Raw genomic sequence first — 20,827 nt, forward strand, 5'->3', positions numbered from 1 at the left:
GCGCCAGGCCTCTGCTGCGCGAGCTGTGTGCGCGGGTGTGGGTGCGTGTGTGCTCGTGGATGCTGCTGGGACTGGCTGGGCTGCAGGGTTACAGAAAAGAGAAGAGAAAAAAAAAATGTGCCGTGGGCTAGAGGCGCTAAGGCTTCAGGTTGGACGTTCGAGAATGGCGCGGATGTGTGCTGGAGGCCCTTGGGTCCCTGTGCCGAGTATGGAGTTTTGCTAGCTGAATTCCGTAGGCGAGGCGAAGTGTCCGTCATGGCAGATGCCGGACTTTGTGTGTACAGGACTAGGCTAGGTAGGGAGTGGGAATGACTTCTGCCACTCTGACAAGTATCTGCTCGTACTCGTACGGGACGGTGCTAGAGTAGAGGCCGTTGAGGAACCAACGTCGGTCGTCGTCTAAGCGATGTCATGAAACGGCTCTGATTGACTGGGCGGCAGAGCAGAAGAAGTCGTCGCGTTCTGGATCGGCGTGTGGAGCAGCCGTTAATCCCGTACCGTACGGGACGGGGGAAAGGAGGGGCTTGTTGTCTGAGAGGACGCAAGCAAGCAAGCAAGCAAGCAAGCAGGCAAGAATACCGACTGTACAGCATCAGCATTAGCGAGGGAAGAAGAAGGAAGAAGAAGAAGCCAGCGGTGGTTTGCATTACGGTATGGCATTGCTGCTGGCTAGCTGACCAGCCAAAGCACACCTGCGTGCTTGCAAAAGGTCGCATCGCGTCTGGATCCAGGCTAGCAGCTGGACACGGCCTGCAGTCGCTGGACGGGATGGCTGGCTGGCTGGCTGAGTGGCCGGCTGGGCGAGCGGGACTGGCACCGCGACTGGGTCTATGGGACGAGCAAGGCTTGCATGGAGGGACTGGAGCTTGTCAAGTCAGGTCGTGGCGCTGGGGTGACAGGTGAGGCGAGGCGGTATGTGATTAAAAGTCCAAGCCCTGGAGCCCTGCAAGGGTGCGGCCAGAAGCTGCGCACGTACCACGCCCAAGACGTCTTAGTACGCGTACTAGGCCAACTGCAGTACCATCTGGATAAGCATTTTGGGTTAGTAGTCGGCTCTAGTACGAGCTGTATCAGAGTTTATATACACGGGCAAGTAAGTATACGAGTGCCGGCACAGGAGGCGTGTATGCAAAGCAAGAGGCAGACAGACGTAGAGAAATCCGAGGGAGCTGAGACCGAAGCAAGCTGAAGTGGGAAAAAAAAGGAGAACAAGAAGATAACGAGGGGAGGAGAAATACCTGCTAACCTGCCCAGGCAGAGCAAGAGGCAGAGAGGGAGAAGAGGGGGAGGGGGTCTCACAGGCAGCAGAAATAAGAAACACCATTTCCGGCTGCGCATTTCAGGCTAGCCGCGATGGTCATGGTGGTGCTGCGTGGTGCTGCTGTGCTGCTCCATAACGGTATAGCTAGACGGGGGGGTTTTCTTGTTTGTGTTTGCGTCTGTGGTGATAGAGTTTTCGTCTCTGCGACTCGAGTCGGGGAGCCAACGTGCAATGTGTGGAGCTCAATGGCTACTAGCGGTAAAAAGCGTTTGATGCCGTCGAATGCTCATCTCCAAATGTAAGGGGAGACGAGAGCCGTGCTGGTGAGAGTTGATATCTGACTGCTGGTGCTGTACAGTGTAGGTCTGTAGGTCATGCCTAGGAATATACTTGCAGTGAGCGATGCTGTTGCCGCGAGCAGATGTAGGGGGCCAGCCGGGAAGATGCCGTGTGTATGAGGCACCGATACCTTACATGAGGCAGTACTGTACCTACCGGTAAAAATGAGGTGTACTTGGAACAGTCTTGATTCTGTACTGTGCTGCTTCCACTCTTCTCCCTTTGATAACCACCCTGCAAAACGTGCGATACGCAAAGATGGGTTGATTTTGGCCTGATTGACCGATTGACTGATTGACTACGACCTTCCATACCGGGCGGTGCGGACAGATAACTACACTGAGCATCACACACAGAGACAGGGCGGCCGATTCGCCGCAGCGGCATCAGAACAAGAGGCGATGGGTGGTGGGTGGGATGGGATGGGATGGAAGGGGGAATAAACAGACAGAAAACGGTGCAGGCGGCTTTTTTTTTGGGGGTGGCTTGTCGGGAGCTTGTGCACCAGCCGCTTCTGCGAGTCTGTCTCCCTTGCCTGTTTTTCTAGACTTGTGTGTTTCTCGTCTTATTTTAGTGTCGCCCGGATGTATTCCGAAGCGCCTTTTTCTCTCCTCTGCCCTCGTTTCACCGTCCCGGAGTATTATTGCAGCCGAGCGAGATTGCGGCCAAGGCTCGCGTCCTCGCAAAGTGGCACAGATCCAGCCCTCCTCACAGCCAGCAGCGCGGAGGATTGCATCCCAAGCACAGATACAGCGCTCCTGTGGCCGCCCACGGCTCTGCCTGTACAAGCCGGTACCCAAGGCAGATGGCAGTATCGTACAGGCAAGACAGACGGTGCTTGTATACACCTCGTACCTATAGGAGTCCCGTCCACATGGCATGCTCCGGGCGTCTCAGACACGGTGCCGCGTCCAGCAAGGCTGGCTGGCCCAAACACAGTGCCGTCCAACGGTCCTCCTGCTGTAAGTGTGCTACAAGTATGTACAGTACGTGCTCGACCCTGGCCTCTGCTCGCTCACCCGCACCCGCATCCACCCTCACTCCCACACCCCGCGTGAGACATGCCGCCCAGGCCGTCCAGCTCGAATCATACCTGGATTATGGAGCCTCTCGGTCTGCAGAAGTGGGTGTGCGGCCAAGCAGTTGGCGGCTCGAGGACCGCCTGCGTCAGGCACTGGTACAGGCGCCGGTACACGCTCTGGCACAGTACAAGGTAGCGACGGCGACGGCGAGGTTGCGGGTAGCTGGTACGCAGCGCCGACCCGAGCGACGCCAGCCCAGGCGCAGTCTGTGCGCGCTCGCTTCCGTACCGGCGGCGTTATCGGTACTTACCGTCGGGCGGCCAAAGGGCCCGTGGCCCAAGTACGCGCTACGTCTGGAGTACGACGCGGCGCCTAATCGGATGTCGTACCTGCAAGGCTGCGCCCCACCTGTCTTGTAACGTGTACCGCCAGCAATCCTCGCGAGGCCAAGAAGGGAACAGAGGGAGACTGGACAAGGCCAGAGGGGAAAAAACCGTTGCGCTTTTCGATGGAGTACCTGCCACCCGCGCACCTCGAGCAGCAGAAACCCACCCGCACCGCCCTATTGATAAAACACCCCAGCCCGCAATTCCCGCGAAATGGCCCCAATAGACCAGCAGATGCAGGGGAGGGGGGGGGGACCCAAAGGGGGTGGCAGGTGGGCGTGCAGCGTCGAAAGGAGACGAAATGCGAGTGAGAAATTTGTTCGCGAGACCGCCAGCTGGTGAACAGGAAAGGAAGCGGGCAAGAAGAGAAGACAGAGAAGAAGAGGAAGAGATCTCTAAGAGACTTTAGCAGAGGACGCAAGCAAAGGAGACGACGTATCAAACAAGGCAAGACTAGCTCTTGAAGAGTGATTGCGTGGGAGCTCCAGCTGGTTGTGCTGGCAGAAGAAAAGAGACCAGGCAAAGGCGTGTCTGGGCCTCCAAAGTCCATCTCAAGGGAAGCAAGCAAACCCGGGGAGCCTCCATTCGCTGGGAGGGTCTTTTTTTCCCATTCATTTCTCTCTTCTCTCCTCTTCAGCTTGCTCTTTGCTGGCCCGCCTGCCGCTTTCGCCTCCTTTCAGCTGCCCTGCCTCAAGACAAGACGCAAGCCATGGACACGGCAGATTTGGCGCTGACAGCATGTTTCTGAGGCCTGGTGATATTGTAGCCGAACAAGAAAAGAAGAGAAAGGAACCGAAGCCAGCTGCGTTGACAACAAATAAAAAGCGAGCAAACAGCATCAACACCAACAACACCAACGGCAGCAGCAACGACATCGGCAACCGCGCCGCGAGCAATGGCCGGCCCAACCCCAGATCTGGATCTCGACGTCGACGCTGCCGTCGGCCACCTGCTGGACCAACAGGCTGATATCCAGGCCAGGCTGGCCGCCCTGCTGGGCCCTCGCCATGGCTGTCACAATCACAGTCGCAGCCGCAGTCGCAGTCGCAGCCGCAGTCGCAGTCGCAGCCGCAGTCGCAGTCTCAGTCTCAGCCTGCCGGGAGAGCTCGACATGCTGCGCCACAAACTGCGCGTTCTCGAGAGCGTCGTCGATCACCACGGTATGTCTGTCGGTCTGCATGTTCCTCAGTCTCATCTGCCTTTTTGTCTTTGGCGATGCCCCGTCTCAATCTCTCCCCAACTCTATCTGAGCCACTCTCTGCCACTGGCTTCTCTGTCTCTCATTTGCCCTCTCCAACCTCCAGCCTCCAGCCTCCAGCCTCCAACACGCTTCCCACACCCCCCCATGTGTGCAGTATCCTCCTCTTCTTACATCGACATGTGTGCGTGCTTCGGCCCAGGCCCTGTGTGCGCGCGTATTTCCTTCATTCCCCCCAGCTGATGCTCGTCTCTTCCCTTGCCTGGCTAACCGCCTGCAAGCCTGCCTGCCTGTCTCTCTCTCCGCTCCCTTGCCTTGATCCTGATACAGCCTTGTCCACATTTGAGCCCGGCCTCGATTGACAAGCCCACTCACACGCTCACAACTCACACGCTCACAACCCACACGCTACGCTTGCTCAGTGCTCCCCTCCCCTCCCCTGCCTTGCCTTGCCTTGCCTTGCCTTGCCTTGCCTCACCTCACCTTGCCTTGCTTGCCTTGCTTTGGCCTTAGCTGCTCCCTTACCTGCCATAATACCAACCTACCTATACCTGGCTGTTCCGGATATAGGTCCTGCATGCTTCGTACATCCAGACATCCAGACATGCATGCTCCATACTGTACAGGCTACCTACTGCTAGACAGGACAAGACAAGACGGGATAGCCTACCTGTACATGCTGCTGCTCCCGCACATGCGTCTCGTCCTTCCCGGCCCTACATAGGCCTACTGCTTCATACGAGCCCGGCGTTCGTGCTGGTCCGGCAACGGAGCCCATGTGCTGACTTGTGAGTGAAATATCAGACCTGGCCTCGCGCGTGGCCCCCTTCGTGTCCGGCATGGAAGAGGCTCGCGCCATTCAACACCGCTGCGAGTGCCTCGAGGCTGCCTGTGTTCGAGATAGTAAGCTGAGACCCTCCTGCTACCGCTACTTGTACTTGATTAGCTAGCTGCCCATCTCCCGTTCTCCACGCAACCCGCCGCCGCCACCAACCCGCCTCATGCAAGCCCCCAATCCGTTTGTCAAAATACTCATGCTACATCTGCCTTGTACTTCCATCCATTATCCATCCATCATCAGGCCCAAAACCAGACATGCCCGGGGCCGATTCTTAGTCCGCCTTGTCAAACGCTAACTCTCACTCTCTCTCGTCTGCTCGCTGCGCTCGCAAAACAGACGTGGATGTTGTCGAGCCCCTGAGAGGCTCTTCGCGATCGGCGCCGCCAGGGTTCGGCTCTTGGCTGGACCAGCATCTGGAGCTCCACGACCCTGTCCTCCGGGCCCAGCGGGAGCGCGGCAGCGATTCTGTGTCCAGCGCTTATCCGCCTCGCTCTCTAAAGTGTTGGAACGACCGGTGCATCCACTACGTCTACGGTTTTCCCACCGAGCTTGATCGGAGCTGCCACGTCCGAATGCATGCCACTCACTTCACGAGAGACTCGGAGCTCTCAGCCTTTAGCTCGTCGTTGTCGTCGTCGTCGTCCGTCCTCCCCTCCAGACCCAATGCCTCCGAACCGTTGGGCCCGTCGCCTCTCATGCACCTTCCACGCCCCGCCCTCTCCTCCAGGCTTCCTCCTCTCAGAATCCCGACGCCATCGACGGAGCGGCGAGACTCGCTCATAGCCTACGCATACTCCAGCCGCTCAGCAGCCCCGAGGAGTGCCATCGACGCCGATGTCGAGCCTCTCCTGCCGCCATTGAAGAGGAGCAGGGTCGACAGCCTGCCTCGATTGGAGTCCATTGGAGAGCTTCGTCTCTTCCACGACCAGCGGCCATGCCTCCGCTGTAGAGTGACCAAGAAGGAGGTGGGATATAATTCTCTGAGCCTTTGGCTCTTTTTTTTTTTCCCCTATGACCTCTTCGCTTTCATTCCCTCCTCCGTCTCCTTCTTCTCCTTCTCCTTCTGCTTCGTCTTCTGCCTCCCTTTGCTCACTTGCTTCCTTGTTCGCTTTGCTTTGGCGTCTCCTTCTGTCGTAGACTAACTTGTTTCTTCTTCTTCCATTGAATCAGTGCGATAGAAATCAGCCATGTACCGCTTGCGCAAATCTGCCATTGATCAGCTCCGAGGACCATTGGGCTGTCATTGGGTGTTTCCGTAGCACTCTCAACGCCTTTACCGACTATTTGCTACCAGGTATAGCCATTCGGTTCTCTGCTCTCCCCTCTCTGCCCCCTCTCTGTAACGCACCAAACGTCTTGTTGTCTTTTCATTGTCCATGTTCCAGCCTCTCTGACAAGGCTTTGTAGGCTCCTCCTTCTCACAACCACAGCTCCAAACGCCAACGTCTTCCACAACGTCCCCCATAAGGCGACAGAATGTAAACGACTATTTGCAAAGGATGTGTTCCTTTCCGGCACATATCGGTGAACATGTCAGGACCTGTTTAGACTATCGAGACGCCTTCTGGTGGTCGGGACAGCAGTCTCAGAGGAGGCTCAACGGATACAATGAGGCGGCACATATTACCCGAGAAATGTTCGATCGCGCTCCCCCGATTCTTTGCGCCATGGCCGCCAGCTGGAACTGCCAGGAGACATCGTATAGTGCTCTTGATCTCCTGAGGTATACCGGATATATATCTCCTTCTCGCGAGGCCGAGGAATCACAGTACCCGGTTTTATACCACGCCAAGGTGCTGCTGCGCGAAACTGCCTTTTACTGTCTCTTCTATCCCAAGCCCGTCATCCAACTGGATCCCAACCTAGGATATCAACCACCATCAGACCGCCTGGATTTTACGGGAGAACACAGTCGCCTTGTTGAACAGGCCATGGTAACCTTTTTGACGGCGTTTGAAGCAATTGCTCTGAGAAGCACTCCCCTTCAATCGAAAGAATGGCTGGCCGTTTTCTATTCCCTGTGCATCTTCAGTATAATTCGGACGCTCCTCATGGATCTTGCTTCAATATCCTTGCTACCATATCATACGTTTCAACACCAAGGCTCGCTCAGAGACAACCCCCAGACCACGATAGACAGTGTATACAAGGCACTTGTGCACTTCTTCATCACAGGAGGACCGATGTTGACAGATGGCTCTCCCAACGATGTGCATCCAGACGATGTGCCCGCATTTGAGCTTACACGTCGTATCATGCGCATGGATACGTGGCAAGCCCGAAATATTCGCTCCAGCACAGATTTCCTCATGACTTTGGGAGGCGGATTCAACGACACGTTTGGATTCCACGGCTTTGTTCGGCCAGGGCAGCCGGTCGTTTCTCCCAGCCATGAGTCTCAGCTGTCGGCACTCCAGGCTCTCTCAACGCGTGAGCCACGCTGGTCATCCGTTGGTAGCTCTGCGTACCCGCCCTCGTCTTCGTACAGAGAGGTACTTGCGCCGCGTCCGGATGCGATGGATGATGCCCATATAGACCGCGGAGGAATTTCGACTTCCCTAAACCAGTCTGTTCCAGAACATATTGGGCGAGCCAGGAGACATACAGTTGCCGAGGCTGCTCCCACAAACATCTTTGCACACCAGCTGACCCCCATGAGATTTAAAACCACTTATCAAAGGCCCCCTCTACGGCGCGTGTTCTGTCGCAAGTGTAATGAATACCCCGAAGGATTCCGCGGCGAACACGAGCTGAGACGCCATACAGATGCAAAACACGCGGCGCTGGTAAAGCGATGGGTCTGCTGCGAACCCGAGGGACACAGTCCAGCATCACCACAGCCTACCATTCCGCTATCGAGCTGCAAAGCCTGCGTCATGCAGAAGCATTATGGCGCGTACTACAACGCTGCGGCGCATCTGCGCCGGGCTCACTTCAACCCCCATCGCGGGGGCAAAGCCAGCGGCGATTGGCCGCCCATGTCGCTGCTCAAAGATTGGATGCGCGAAGTGAGGCAATCCGTGGCAGAGGTAAGCGGCGATGTCGACAACGAGATGTCGACTGATGGCGAAGAAGAGGAGGATGTAAAGCAGCCTGGCGCCAGAACGATTCCGCTAGCAGCGATTCCGCCAGCTCCTGTGATGGAGCTGCCACCCATTCCAATCAACAGCGGGCACGTCTCGGCATCGTCCGTCGGCTCGATGACGGTATCGCCAAACACCATCATGGAGGAGCACGGATCCTGGGAAATGATGTCGCGAAGTCCAGCTGGACGATTAGCTCCTCCGCCACCTCCACCTCCACCTCCTCCACCACCGCCGCCGCCGCCAATGTCGCTTCCGCCACCACAAGCATCCCAGCCACCACTCCCGCATCACCTAACGAGGCCCATGCCGACCCCACCGGCGCCTGAGAACCGTAGTCGATGCCCGTTTCCGGACTGCGGGCGTGTTTTCAAAGATTTGGCAGCCCATATGCTCACGCACCAGGAAGAGAGGCCAGAGAAGTGTCCCATCGAGTCGTGTGAGTATCACACAAAAGGCTTTGCTCGCAAGTATGATAAGAACAGGCATGCACTCACGCACTACCGAGGAACAATGGTCTGTCCATTTTGCCCGGGGGTTGGCTCAGCTTTCGCAAAGGCGTTTAATCGAGCCGACGTATTCAAGCGTCACCTTGCCGCAGCCCATCAGGTCGAGCAGGCGCCGCTACATAGCCATACAACCAACAGAGGGGGTCGACTCATAACGCTATCTGCCAATTCAGGGGCTAGCGCCATCTGCTCTATTTGTAACAATCGCTTCGCCGCGCCGCAGGACTTTTATGAGCACTTGGATGATTGTGTGCTGAGCGTCATCGTTCCGGCGGGAACCCGGGCGGCATTGGACACGAGTAACGATGCTAACGATGACGATAAAAAGACGACAGGAAGAGGTGGAGCTGCAAAAACCGAAGCAGCTGAAGTAGTAGCCGCACCGGCAGCGGCAGCGGCAGCAGGGACAGGATCAGGATCAGGATCAGGCACAGGCACAGGAACGGTAACGGGCACAGGCACAGGATCAGGGACGGCAAACAACGACAGCACTCCAGGAATGATATATATACGGAGATCGAAAAAGGCTGCCCGGATGGATTAGCTCTTTTTGTCTTGATCTTCTTTTTTTTTCCCCCCGGCTTCTCTTTCTTCTCTTCTCTCCGTGTCCTATCTATTATTATTTTTCTTTTGATTATTTGGTGTGATATACTTTCCTCATCATCGTCGTTTGAATGTGTGTGTTTTTTTTTTTTTACCCCGTCTTTACTGTTTAGGATACATGAGCGAGATGATTTTTTTTGCGATTTTTCCTTCTTCTGGTTATAGGTCTTTGTGTCACTAGCAAGCAGCAACAGCAACGAGAGCAGCGGCGTCTTCTTTACATATCCCCACAGCCCCTCAAAACCACCTTTACAAAGCTGTGCAGAGTTTTTGACAGGCCATTGGGTATATTGCGAGTCATGTGTACAATAAACGACATCATAGCGTAGCGATACTCATCATCACCAAACATTTAAAAAGGAGCGAGCTGGTCAAATGAATTTGTTGTGTCTCTGCTTGGATGTGAAAGGGACAGCCAGTGCCTTGATGATGATGATGAATTGTGTAGTTTGTGACAGCGTAGTTCTTGGAAAACAGCAGGGAGGGGCTGCAGCTTGTATTTCGTGCGAGGCTGCGTTGCGAATAAGTATCGAATTTGGAGTCAATTTGAAACAAACTGAAATAACCATAATCATTCAGTTGTCCATTGTAATACAAGCTCAGGGCTGCCGGAGTTATAGGCGGGGGGTCCTTCGGGGACGGCAAATAAGGTTGTTGCGCTATTATTATTACTCATCCAAATCTTCATACAACGGCGAACAGCAGCAAAGCTGTCAGCACTTTCCCCTTATCCCAACGTCATTTCCCTTTTTTCCTTTTGGCCACCAGCTTTTTTGAAATGCACCGTTCAGTGTAGCTGTTAACCGTGCCAAGGAAAAAGAAGCGTTCTCATAATCATAACTATAGTATAGCCGAAAAGGACCAATGTCGGAAGCGGCAAAGTTGCAAGAGGTCGATGTGGGAGCGGTGGAGAGTGCGGAGAGTCGGCGGAAGTTGCAGAATCGACTGAACCAGCGGGCGAGTCGTAAGTCTCCTATATCATCAAATAACTACAATCTCCTTCTTCTTTCTTCTTTCCTTGAGATCAGAGAGCTAATAAATTCCATAGGCAAGCGAAGAAGAGAGCAGCAACAGCAGCAGCAGAAAGAGAAGAATCAGGTTAATAAATGGGTCTTTTATATTGACCCGAGGACGGAGAAGCAGCAAGCAGATGATAAGCGTCCACGTCAAGATGAACGGCAGCAGCGGAATGATTCAGACGTTGCCGCCGCCAATCGCAGCCTCGGTAACAAAACGAAGTACTACGACCCAGGCTTTCCAGACATTTTCCTCTCCAAGGAACACCGCGATAGGGCGTTTCGCTTCTTCTGCACCATGACCCAGGAAGATCGCACAGTCTTCTTCAACCGGCTTCATGATTTGGTTTCCGTAAATGTCGCCAAGTACACCCTAGACAGCCAGCTGCTGTTGTCGGTGATGCAGTTCAACGTCATGCGAGCTACGATGATGAATGCAAAGGCGATTGGGCTAATCTGGGAACAACTGACTGAGGATGATACCATATCACCTTTCAACAGTGACACTGTTTGCCCTATGCTGTTTCTCGCGCCATATGAAGGTGTGACGACTTCAAATGCGAGCAATGCCGCTGCTGGCAATGGCAATGAGCTGATGCGTCTGCCTCCCTGTTTACGGCCAACTGCGTTGCAGAGACAAGTCATCCATCACCCATGGATCGATCTGTGCCCGCAGCCATCACTCCGAGATGCTCTACTAAGACGACTAAATGACATCGACGAAGATGAATTTTGCCACCATCTGTTTCTGCAAAGTAGTGATGCTGATGAGGACGGCATGATAGGAATGGTAATATGGGGAGAGCCTTTTGATACTGCGGCATACGAAATCTCGGAAACCATGCTACGAAAGTGGCCGTGGCTAGCGAAGGAATGCCCAGACATAGTCAAAACGACGAATTACTGGAGAAGAGGAAGGGCGGAAAAGCCGTTGAAGATTTCATAATGACTGCGCTTTCTGAATTCTTGCTATCGAAACATGATGGTACATGGAGCGGCGAGAGATGGCTCTAGAAACAAAAGGGGGCCCTATCGGAACGGATCGCCTTGGAGGGCTTAGACGTTGAAGGGCTCTCCGATGAGCTTCTCACTAAGCGCCCACAACTTTGTCCAGTGCTCGCGGTTCAAGACATGCGAGGTGATTTCGTCGTCAGCAACCGCGTTGTGGTGCAGGTAAGCACCGTTGGAGCCTTCAATAGTCGGGTCAACCATGGCGGTGATAAGCGTAGCCGCTCCCTCGGATGCGCCAGTAAAAGGAGGCAAAGCGATCGAACGGCCGTCGAGATCACGCAACGCTGTTTCAAAGAAGTTGTCAGCACAAAAGAAGGGTGATTCCAGCGGCTAAGCTTTTTGGGAGGGAAAACTTACGTTCTCCCGACTCCCGCAGCGCCTTAATCATGTCGATGAACTCGGGTGTGAAGTGGCGCTGCAGTCCTGACGCAACCGCTGATTTGATAAAACAGAGATGATTAGTCTATGGCGAGCTCACTATGCGATTTCCTGTTGTTCAATCGGAGTTACGTACCGCCAGGGTCGATGCTGAAGACGCGGATGTCTTCTCCTTGCAGCTTCTCGGCCAGCAGCTTGGCGAACATTGTTCGAGCAGCGTTGGACTGCCCATACCCGGCGCGAGGGTCATAATCTTTGCCGTCCTGTAAAGGATGAGATGTCAGTACTCGGGACGCTCCATGTGCTTATTGGATGATGGAGATGGAGGAACAAACATTGTAGTTGAGATCGTCAAAGTTGACTACTCCTCCCCGCATGGCAGAGCTAGAACAGATGACGATGGAAGACTTGGGCGCCGCGGCCCTGACCTTGGGCAGCAGCTCCTTGACCAGCAAGAAGTTGGCCAGGTAGTTGACGCCAAACTGCGACTCGACACCGTCGACCGTCTTGGCGAAGGGGGGGCATCATGACGCCCGCCACGGCGACGAGGTGGTCGATCTTGGGGACATCGTCGAGGTCCCTTGCGGCTCTTTTTACGTCCTTGAGATCGGAGAGGTCGATCTTGAGGAAGCGGACGTTGACGGCGGGGTTCTTGGCCTTGATCTTGGCGACGATGGGGTCGACGCGAGACCCGGTTCGGGCAGTGAGGATGAGGGTGGACGGGTTGGCGGAGCTGACTTGGACGGCGAGTTCACCGGCAATGGAGTCGCCGGCGACACCAGTGATGAGGACTTGAAGAAGGAGAAGAACCTGATGTTAGTCTTGAATGGAATTTTGAAAGAAAGGGGGGAAAGACTTTTGGGTATGTATGGGGCGTACTTGTTTTGCCGGCGAGGGACTCTCCGTACTTGCTGAGAATGAACTCGGAGGATAGAATGACTTGTGAGCTCGCTGCGGTGGACATGGCTGCTGTATGCTGTGTTGGAGTTTGAAGAAATAATGCTGATTTTGCTCGGAAATGCTGATGCTGGTGAACAAGGCGAATAAAAGTTGGATTGCTATGGATATCTATCAGGCGTCTCCAAACTCAAACAAGCAGTCCTTTCCTTTGATATATATACTCCTCCAATCTACAACTGACTTCTTAAGAATGAATCTCCCCTTTCCGCATAGTCATTGCCACAAAACCAACTCATATCAAAACTCCTCAGCCAAACAGCATGATCCGCATATACTGCCCAAGAGGGCTAGTTCACCAGTCAGCGTCGCTGTCACGGAAATGTTTGAATAGCTCTAGCTCGGGCTTAAGATTTTGTTAAGGCCATTAATCTCCTTCAAACAACTTTCCCATTTTGCATGTACATATCGCTTTATTCATAGTACGGAAATACTTGGTATGGGGGGAAGCCAATCTGATGCTGAATCTCCGTTACGATGCTGCTTAGCCAAATATGACTTAAGTTTTCAATTACCACATCGGGTTAGATTTCTGGTCAGCACCCCACTATTTTCCATATAACATCAACCGTTGACAAGATATACCTCTTAACAGAAGCAAAATAAAAGTGAGCGAGTAACCCACATTTACAATGAAAGAGGCATTCGGAGAGAAGAAGAAAGACCGACCTGAAAGTGGACTTTAACCAGTGGCCGCGGAAAATGCGGAGCGGATCTTGACATACCTTCTCCTTCTTTCCTAGGCACTTGGACCTATTCTTCAGCATCTCCAACTACAGAAGAGCTGCGGCAACACACCTTTGAACTCGTCTTATTCTTCTCCCTTTGACTGAAACGATGGATTCCAGACCGCTATTTGTTCCGCTCTGATTAATATTCTCATATTGGTAGCACATCATACGTCTCATTCTCAAACTACAACACAACAAACGAGAAATTATCATCTCCTGCTAGCATTATACCGTATTACCTCGCGTTTTTCGACGATAAATCTAAGGTTCTGGCTGATCTAATTGGCCAATGATCTATTGCCCTATAATTAATATCATTAAAGTTGCGAGGGAATCATTGTTGAAAAGGTAAGAATCATCGTCGAAGTTCGCGAGGGAACCACAATAAATCAATATTTATCCAATTAAAATGCATTATAGGGCTTCAATAGCCAATCAAACTCTGTTGTTTTTCACTTATTGTGGTTCCCTCGCTTTTTCGACGATGATTCCCTCTCAACTTCGACGATAATTCTCACCTTTAATTGGCTAAATTCCCCAAATTCCCACTTTTAAGTTTATCGTCGAAAAACGCGAGGTAATACGGTACCATACAACACGACTCCAAGACAAACATAGCCAAAACCCCATCTACAAATGCACATAGCATTTCAAAAGACACCACATTGAGACACAATTTGTGAATATTGCACATTGCAAGGCGTATCATTTGCACTTTTGGTATATATAATATATACTCGATACTCTATATCATCCTCGATGCGCTTCCATATCCGACTATCTAAGCAGGAAATCGCCGATTTTAGGGCATCGCAAAAAATCATTCAAGCGTTGGATTCTTCTCCCAACGACCACGCAAAAACACTATTCTATCCGCACCGCTTACGTGCGCGACACCTCTCCATCCACTGGCCCGGATATATGGTATAATGATAAACAAAAACAAGAGAACCCCCCTTTATGCATATTATGCGTTAATCATAGAGACTGTAATAAAAAAAATAAAAAGTTGTAAAAAGAACATTCTTTTCGTATCAAAAGGGGTAAAAGGAGGCAGGTCTTTACTCGGAAGATGCCTCGTCAGTGGCAATCTTCTCGTTCAAGACGCCGCCTTGAGTGCGAACAGCAGGGCTGGAGCGCTTGAAGAAGGCGTGAACCTCGGGAGAGAACTCGCCATCGTGAACACCGTGCTGATCCTCGGTCTCCTTAGGTCCACGAGCAGCCTGAATAGCCTCCCACTCGGCGCGCATGTCCTCAACCTTCTGCTTCCAGTCCAACTGGGGGTCGTATGACTTGCTGGCGCCACGCATTCTCTCCCACAGGGAAAGGTGCTGGGGGTGGACGGCAACACCGTGGTACTCGTCGGCTCTGCCCTCACGGATGTAGCGCCATCTTCGCTCCTGCTCCTTGAGATCGAGACCGGTGGTGTCGGGCAGGAAGAGCCAGGTGAGGAACATACCAGCCAAACCAAACCAGGGAACAACGTAGAATCGGGTCTGGATGGGGATGTAGTTGTACAGGATGGAGGCGAGCAGAGCACCAGCCTTGCCGATACAGGCAGAGAAGCCGTGGGCAGAAGCTCGGATGGGGGTGGGGAAAACCTCACCGGCAACGAGGAAAGTGACAGAGTTGGGACCAAACTGGTTGAAGAAGGACGACAAGAAGTACATGGCCTGGAAAGAGTGGATGCCGGCAGGGCTGGAGTAGTACTCATACTTGAAGGCGGGGATGACAAACATGAGGAAGCACATCAAGAAACCGATCTGCTGCATCCACTTGCGGCCGTAGAGCTTGTTGTCGATAAGGAAGGTAGCAGCGTAGTAACCAGCGAGGGAGACAACAATGTTGACCAAGTTCCAAGACCAAGCGGTCATGAGGGAGTTGGGGTTGTCGGAGATGATCTTGATGAACTGACCCTGGAAGAGCTTGTTGCCGTAGAAGAAAACGTCGTTGCAGAACCAGGTGCCAGCGGTGGCGAGCAGACGGCCACCGAAGTTGGTGAAGCAGGACTTGAGGGCGGTGACGTCGTAGCCGGTGACGCTGGTACGGCTCTTGGCTTCAGCAAGCTGCTTGGAGGCGTTGGGCATCTTCCAGGTTCTGTAGTAGACGAGCCACAGAGTACCGATGGCGGGGAAGGCAAAGGACAGACGGAAGGTGAACTGAGCAGCCTCCTTGGAGTAAGGGGGGCCGCCGCGGCCGCTGTTGAAGATGGCGAGAAGGACAATCAGGATAACCTGGTTGAAGAACTGGCCCCAGCCCTGCATCAGGAAAGCCATGGTGACACGGCGACCACGGTGCAGACGGTCCTCCTTGGTAGAGAGTCTGCCAGCAGTGACGGCGCTCTCGAGGGAAGAAGTAGCAGTGATGGGGTATTCACCACCAACACCGACAGAGTAGAAGAAGAGAGACCAGGCATAGCAGATGACCCAGCCCTGCAGAGTAAGACCCCAGGAAGCGGTAAGCATGAGGAGACCAACAAACATGATGATGGCGTCCTGGATGAGACCCCAGCGACGACCGATCCAGTCACCAATAACCTATAATATCTCTAGTCAGTCACAAGTTATCTTGGCTGGGCCAATTGAAAGCGAGCACTTACACCGACGATGACCTGACCAATCATGATACCGATAATTTCCAAATATGTCACAGCGGCAATCCAGTTGGGGTCGCACACTGTGGCCTTGGAGCCCCAGCATTCGGGCCAGGCAGCGGCGAAAAGAGAGGACAAGTTACCAATGGAGAAGAGCACGTAGCCCTCCAGACCAAGACCAGCACCGGGGATGACAGCATTGCGGAAATACCATGAGACGGGGGACAACGGGTCCTTCTTCATCATGGACCAGATGGTGCTCAGCTCCTCGGCGGCGGCCTGGCGGTCGACGGCCGAGACGAACTTGACGCGCTGGGCAATGGGCAGATCAGCCCAGTAGACGCCATCCGGGGTGTAGCTGTCGTCGGGACGGGTAACGTGGGCGAAGACACGCTGCTCGTCGAGATCCAGCGGGAAGTCATCGCGGTCGTCGTTGTCGCCGTGAGGGCCGTGGGGGATTGGGATCTCGCCGGGGATCATGCCGCCCAGGCCATGGTGCTCTCTGGCGGCCATGGCGACGGTACGAGCAGGTTATGTAACGTGTATGCAACGCACAGTAGCGAGAATTGTGCAACTGCCGTCGAAACGAGCGCTGTGATTGGACAGCGGGCGCTGTGGTTGCGGGGGGGGATTGTCCGAGAAAGGGAAGCGAGACGGTGCCCTTTGCAGCAAGGGAGGGTTGCTTGCAGCTTCCACCACACCAACACACTCGAGAGAAGAAGTGTGATGAAGATGAGGATGAAGAAAGAAAGAAAGGGAGGCGAGAAACTGGGACAGGGCCGCAACTGCTTTATTTGTTTGTCGCAGGCGTATGTAGGTTCACCCCAGATTGGCGGTATCTGCACGCTGCGAGCTAAAGACAGGCAAAAGGCAGTATTTTCGAGGCATTGTGAACATGCGCCATGTGCTTCACGGTTTAGGCCGCATTCGACGACCGAAAGACAGCTTCAGCACAGCCAGTCAGAAGCCCGTATTCAACATCGTGGGTGAATCTTGGACCTTCAGTGGCCTTGCCGGGGGCGGCCTCGCCTGGTCCAGCTGCTCCATTCCGCCGTCGTCGCCTCGTGGAGATTTGGGATGCTCTCCACAGCTGCCCACACACCTTGCGCGACTGTGGCTCCGTTGGAAGCCGTTCGGTCGCTTTGCCTTTTGAGCAGCCATCGACCCGTAATAAGTGCTACCCAGCTGGTCGTAGCGGAAAGCCAACAGATGCTAAGAGTCGCCTCGTCTGGGATCTAGCGCTGTCGTACTCGCCGTTAGTAGAGAAGAAAAATAAGATCGCCGAGAGGTACTTGCAACGTTCGATTCGCCGTAGTCCAAGACAGTCAAGGTTTGCAAAGCCAGGATCTCAGATTCTACCGCCACTTTGCGTCTAGACGACCCGATGGCTGCTTTGGCGCAGTCAATCCTCCTTGGGTGAATTCTGGAGCCTGGAAATCTAGGCTTTTCTTCTTGTCCCCCAGTCTTTTTGTCTCGGTATGCTCTCGCCTACGCAGGATCTACTGAGCAAATCGGGCCATCTCGCCAGCAACGGACCATTCCAGGATGCCATTCTCGCGGGCCATTGCGGTAGGCATTGCGGTAGGGGTCTGCTCGGTAGCCCTTCTGGCATTTGCGGCCGCTGGTGAACACCCTCCACGGGCTCGGGCCTCGGTCAACAGCGACCAAAGGTTCCCTGCTTCGATCTTCATGCACAAATATGGAGCAGGAAAATGTTTACTGCTCGTGGTGCTTTGGTGGCATGGAATAACGGGTGTACAGTGTGGTTGGGTGGCGGGAGAGCAGAAGAAAAAAAGAAGGCGTCTCCACTGGGGCTGGCCCTCAGGGCACCGAGATGCGCTTTGATGCACCCAATTTAGGCGTCACGTCCCTTCTGGAGCTGATGCTCGCCAGGTCTCTTGCAGGCACTACAGGCATTCTACAGGCTCTCTACAGGCCTTGGTCAGCATCTTAAAGTCGCGCCTAGTCGACTCGAAGGCGTCGCACCAGGAAAGAGCGCAAGGGCGTGGTGCGTGGCTCTTTCCTGGTTGGCGCTGTGCTGCTGCATCCGGATAGAGCGGCACCTCAGACTGCCAGAATTCCATGCCGATCTTGCCCAAATTATTGGGGCCCCCAGCAGCGTCCAACAGATACTGGCCGTTTTTGGCACCGACGGTGAGATTCAGCTCTGGTGTTAAAATTACCCAAAATGAGGCTTTGAATTGCTTCAATTCGCTTTTGCAGCCTTGCACGCCGCCGCTTTGCTTTTCTGCGTCTTCGCATGTCGTCCAGTCTCGGCCGGCACTTGCAGCCTGTCACGCGCCGGATCTGCTTGGCGACGGCTCTTATACGTCACTCAAGTCGCACAATCCACCCTTGCCAAGTCGAGCCAGCCGCAGTAGGAAAGTTGTCGCGTGAGTCAAGTCCAGAGTCTGGACCTCGTCTCCTCGCATGCTGCTCCACGCTGTAAATGGAAAGAGCGCCGGAGCAAGACAGAGGGCAAGTCACAAAAGGGACAGAGGGCGAAAAAGGTGTCGTGATTATCAGACTATCGAACGGTGAATCCATTTATTTCCCCAAACATGCACCGAGACTCTATCGCTCTACTCGCCGTGGCGCCGCTATAGGGTCCCGGCACCTGTCCAGGGGTTTTGGTTACTATTCGCAGATTCCGTAGTCAGGGCCATAGAGATTTAAAGTTTAATGGCGATTTAGTTTCTGGCGGCCGCGCCCGAGCCTTTCTGTGCTTTTGATCCAATCAGTGAAGAACGTGCAGCGCCTGCTGGCCCGATTTGGACTCTCATTGAGAGCCGCGACAATCACCTATTGATGCCTGTCTCACGCGAGCAAATCAGGTAGGTGGCATGTGTAAAGTTGTGACCTCGAAAAAACTTACCGCTCGTATACCTGCTGTACCTGTGTACTACTATAGAAGCATTTGTTTTGCCAAGCCCTTTTTTTTTTTTTTTTCTGTCGTAGCGCCGGAGCAGCATCAGGCGGTTTCAGTCAGCAGCTGCAGCATGATTAGACACCGCGTCTCACACGTTGGCAGCGACTGTGCATGAAGCTCGAGCCCCAGCGCAGCCAAGGCGCTGCCTCCGCGCTTGTCTCGCTACGAATCGAGGGTTTTGCGACAGCACGTGCTCAATCCTACACGTCAACTCGGAGAAAATAGCACAAGTTTCAAGGGAGAGAAAAGGCGGCTTGAACAAGTACGGATCATCGCTGGAAAAAAAAATTAAGTCAGCCAAAAAAAAAAAAAAAAAAAAAAAAAAAAAAAAAAAAAAGAAAAAAAAAAAAAAAATTGGTTGCCGTCCGTCACCGCCACCGCCGCCACCGCTAGGGAATAGAATAGCAATCTGACGGGCGAAGCGCCACAATTACTGCATACGCAAAAGCTCCGATGAAAGTTTTTTCCAGATTCCAGATTAGAGATTCCAGAACGTCGCTGTCTTTCTTCCCCTCTTTCATACATACGGCATACTTCTCTGGCGTCATACAATGCAGATCTTGGGATGATACATGTACATTGAGCTTTGCAAAACATTCACAGATGCGAGTCGCAGTAAGGTTGTCAGGGGGCCAGCGGGAGCTCCATTCGTCTATGCAGCCTGCAGGCTAGAATTCAGGGTCTTCGGTTAACATCCGCCTTTTTCTCATTTTTCTTGTCTTCTCTCGCTCTTCTCCGCCTATTCACCGGCTAAAAGCCGCTGATCTGAGGCGGGGCAGAGGGGCTACGTCGATGGCTGCCTCCACTGACGAGCAATCGCTCAAAAGCTCTGCTTTGGGCAACGCGCTACCCTGGAGAGGCCTCACTTTTTCCTGCTTTTTGCTTTTCTTTAGATAGTTTCCCCTCTCTTGGAGCTTATCCGTTATACATACGCAGCTCTTTACTTTGAAATTCTCGCGCGCCAGGCGCTCTGCCCCCAAGATCTCGCTTTTGTCCATTCCCCGTGGAGACTCCAGCTTCTGTGACATGATCCACAACATGCTCTTAGATAGCGTAACAGTAACAGATGTCGTAAACTCTTTGATTCACATGTCACATATAACGCCCAGTTGCCTCGCTACTATACTTTGTACGCATACTTTTTTTTTTAACTTCTCACCAGTGCATCCAAAAAGCTGAGCCGGTGTGCGCCTCTTTTCGCCCGTAGCAAGAAGCCACACTCAAACTCAACTCTGTTCACTAGCATGATTATGTTCACCGAGCATTTCAGCCACAAGCAAAGAGCAGTAAAATCTAAGCGCCCGAATCTCACAGCTCGCCACAGATGCCTAAATAGAGACATTCGGTATTTGAGAAGATGATAGTCTGGTTACAATACGCACGCAGTATGTGATTATGCCGCGCCGTCACGCGTCGATCCCACAAAACACGTCGGTGTATGGAAATGGTCTCATCGATTTGATCACACTCATCGCGCGGTGGACGTCGATCAGTCTTCCTTCCCCACATCTCAGCTACTCAGCTGTAAATATCGGTATTCTCATGAGCTATCTATAACGCCGTTGATTTTTGTTTCTTGCGACTGTTGCGCCTACGAACAGGTGACCCTCCTCTCTAAATAGCCTTCTTCATGATGGTTGCAAGACTATTGAAAAATTCGGGTTTGTTGAAAATGCGCCCGAATACAAACAAAACCTTGGGTTGTATGTGTCAAGTATGACAAGTGGTGGTGTATGCAGAGGGGAATTGCATGCTTTGAACATTCACAAGCGGATGATGCCTTGACGGGACTTCTCCCTGAAAGCTACCTGTAAGACTTAAGTGATGGAAGTGATGCCTTCGTAGCAAAGTCTCTGCTCTGCGGCCATGGCTGAACATATACCTGGTGGATCATTTACATTTCCTAGGCCTGCATTAGAAAACAGTTGCCGGGAATGCTCTTGCTTATCTATCTTTCTTGGCTTCAAATC

General features: G+C 53.2%; 7 protein-coding genes across 8 annotated transcripts; 2 read left to right on the forward strand and 5 right to left on the reverse strand.

Annotated features, from left to right (window-relative positions):
• Positions 1 to 409: 409 nt before the first annotated feature.
• TrAtP1_003937 (uncharacterized protein) lies at positions 410 to 660 on the reverse strand (the record flags this gene model as incomplete). The annotated part of the gene is made up of 2 exons (XM_066112091.1): positions 410 to 582; positions 651 to 660. 2 exons carry the CDS (start codon positions 658 to 660, stop codon positions 410 to 412), a joined length of 183 nt encoding a protein of 60 aa, XP_065968174.1.
• A 3,406-nt stretch (positions 661 to 4,066) lies between these two features.
• TrAtP1_003938 (uncharacterized protein) lies at positions 4,067 to 9,819 on the forward strand. Of its 2 annotated transcripts, XM_014083617.2 has the most exons (5): positions 4,067 to 4,168; positions 5,011 to 5,109; positions 5,384 to 6,012; positions 6,218 to 6,341; positions 6,455 to 9,819. In XM_014083617.2, the coding sequence occupies exons 1-5, from the start codon at positions 4,120 to 4,122 to the stop codon at positions 9,181 to 9,183; spliced, it is 3,630 nt and encodes a 1,209-aa protein (XP_013939092.2). In that variant the 5' UTR covers positions 4,067 to 4,119; the 3' UTR covers positions 9,184 to 9,819. The 2 variants fall into 2 exon arrangements, with proteins under 2 accessions (XP_013939092.2, XP_065968175.1); XM_066112092.1 differs by having other exon boundaries at positions 4,067 to 6,012; positions 6,455 to 7,759; positions 7,814 to 9,819.
• A 287-nt stretch (positions 9,820 to 10,106) lies between these two features.
• TrAtP1_003939 (uncharacterized protein) lies at positions 10,107 to 11,204 on the forward strand (the record flags this gene model as incomplete). Its single annotated transcript, XM_066112093.1, has 2 exons — positions 10,107 to 10,206; positions 10,291 to 11,204. The coding sequence occupies 2 exons, from the start codon at positions 10,107 to 10,109 to the stop codon at positions 11,202 to 11,204; spliced, it is 1,014 nt and encodes a 337-aa protein (XP_065968176.1).
• Positions 11,205 to 11,314: 110 nt separating this feature from the next.
• On the reverse strand, positions 11,315 to 12,611 carry TrAtP1_003940 (uncharacterized protein; the record flags this gene model as incomplete). The annotated part of the gene is made up of 6 exons (XM_066112094.1): positions 11,315 to 11,553; positions 11,627 to 11,704; positions 11,784 to 11,910; positions 11,983 to 12,153; positions 12,245 to 12,438; positions 12,527 to 12,611. 6 exons carry the CDS (start codon positions 12,609 to 12,611, stop codon positions 11,315 to 11,317), a joined length of 894 nt encoding a protein of 297 aa, XP_065968177.1.
• A 1,403-nt stretch (positions 12,612 to 14,014) lies between these two features.
• Positions 14,015 to 16,663, reverse strand: TrAtP1_003941 (uncharacterized protein). The gene is made up of 2 exons (XM_014083620.2): positions 15,935 to 16,663; positions 14,015 to 15,872 (listed from the first exon to the last, which is right to left on the reverse strand). The coding sequence occupies exons 1-2, from the start codon at positions 16,439 to 16,441 to the stop codon at positions 14,397 to 14,399; spliced, it is 1,983 nt and encodes a 660-aa protein (XP_013939095.1). The 5' UTR covers positions 16,442 to 16,663; the 3' UTR covers positions 14,015 to 14,396.
• Positions 16,664 to 17,427: 764 nt separating this feature from the next.
• On the reverse strand, positions 17,428 to 17,619 carry TrAtP1_003942 (uncharacterized protein; the record flags this gene model as incomplete). The annotated part of the gene is made up of 1 exon (XM_066112095.1): positions 17,428 to 17,619. One exon carries the CDS (start codon positions 17,617 to 17,619, stop codon positions 17,428 to 17,430), a length of 192 nt encoding a protein of 63 aa, XP_065968178.1.
• A 1,260-nt stretch (positions 17,620 to 18,879) lies between these two features.
• TrAtP1_003943 (uncharacterized protein) lies at positions 18,880 to 19,378 on the reverse strand (the record flags this gene model as incomplete). Its single annotated transcript, XM_066112096.1, has 2 exons — positions 18,880 to 19,132; positions 19,299 to 19,378. The coding sequence occupies 2 exons, from the start codon at positions 19,376 to 19,378 to the stop codon at positions 18,946 to 18,948; spliced, it is 267 nt and encodes an 88-aa protein (XP_065968179.1). The 3' UTR covers positions 18,880 to 18,945.
• Positions 19,379 to 20,827: the final 1,449 nt, after the last annotated feature.

Source organism: Trichoderma atroviride, chromosome 2 (genome assembly GCF_020647795.1).
Source record: "Trichoderma atroviride chromosome 2, complete sequence".
In the NCBI taxonomy this organism is placed as follows: Eukaryota; Fungi; Ascomycota; class Sordariomycetes; order Hypocreales; family Hypocreaceae; genus Trichoderma; species Trichoderma atroviride.

What these genes read in the sequence shown, in the direction of transcription:
- TrAtP1_003941 (XM_014083620.2), bottom strand. Translation starts at nt 16,441, where the DNA reads ATGGCCGCCAGAGAGCACCATGGCCTGGGCGGCATGATCCCCGGCGAG. An exon ending in TTGGTCAGGTCATCGTCGGT is followed by an intron (nt 15,873 to 15,934) that starts GTAAGTGCTCGC and finishes GAGATATTATAG; the next exon opens with GTTATTGGTGACTGGATCGG.
- TrAtP1_003938 (XM_014083617.2), top strand. Translation starts at nt 4,120, where the DNA reads ATGCTGCGCCACAAACTGCGCGTTCTCGAGAGCGTCGTCGATCACCAC. An exon ending in GAGCGTCGTCGATCACCACG is followed by an intron (nt 4,169 to 5,010) that starts GTATGTCTGTCG and finishes GTGAAATATCAG; the next exon opens with ACCTGGCCTCGCGCGTGGCC. An exon ending in GGCTGCCTGTGTTCGAGATA is followed by an intron (nt 5,110 to 5,383) that starts GTAAGCTGAGAC and finishes CTCGCAAAACAG; the next exon opens with ACGTGGATGTTGTCGAGCCC.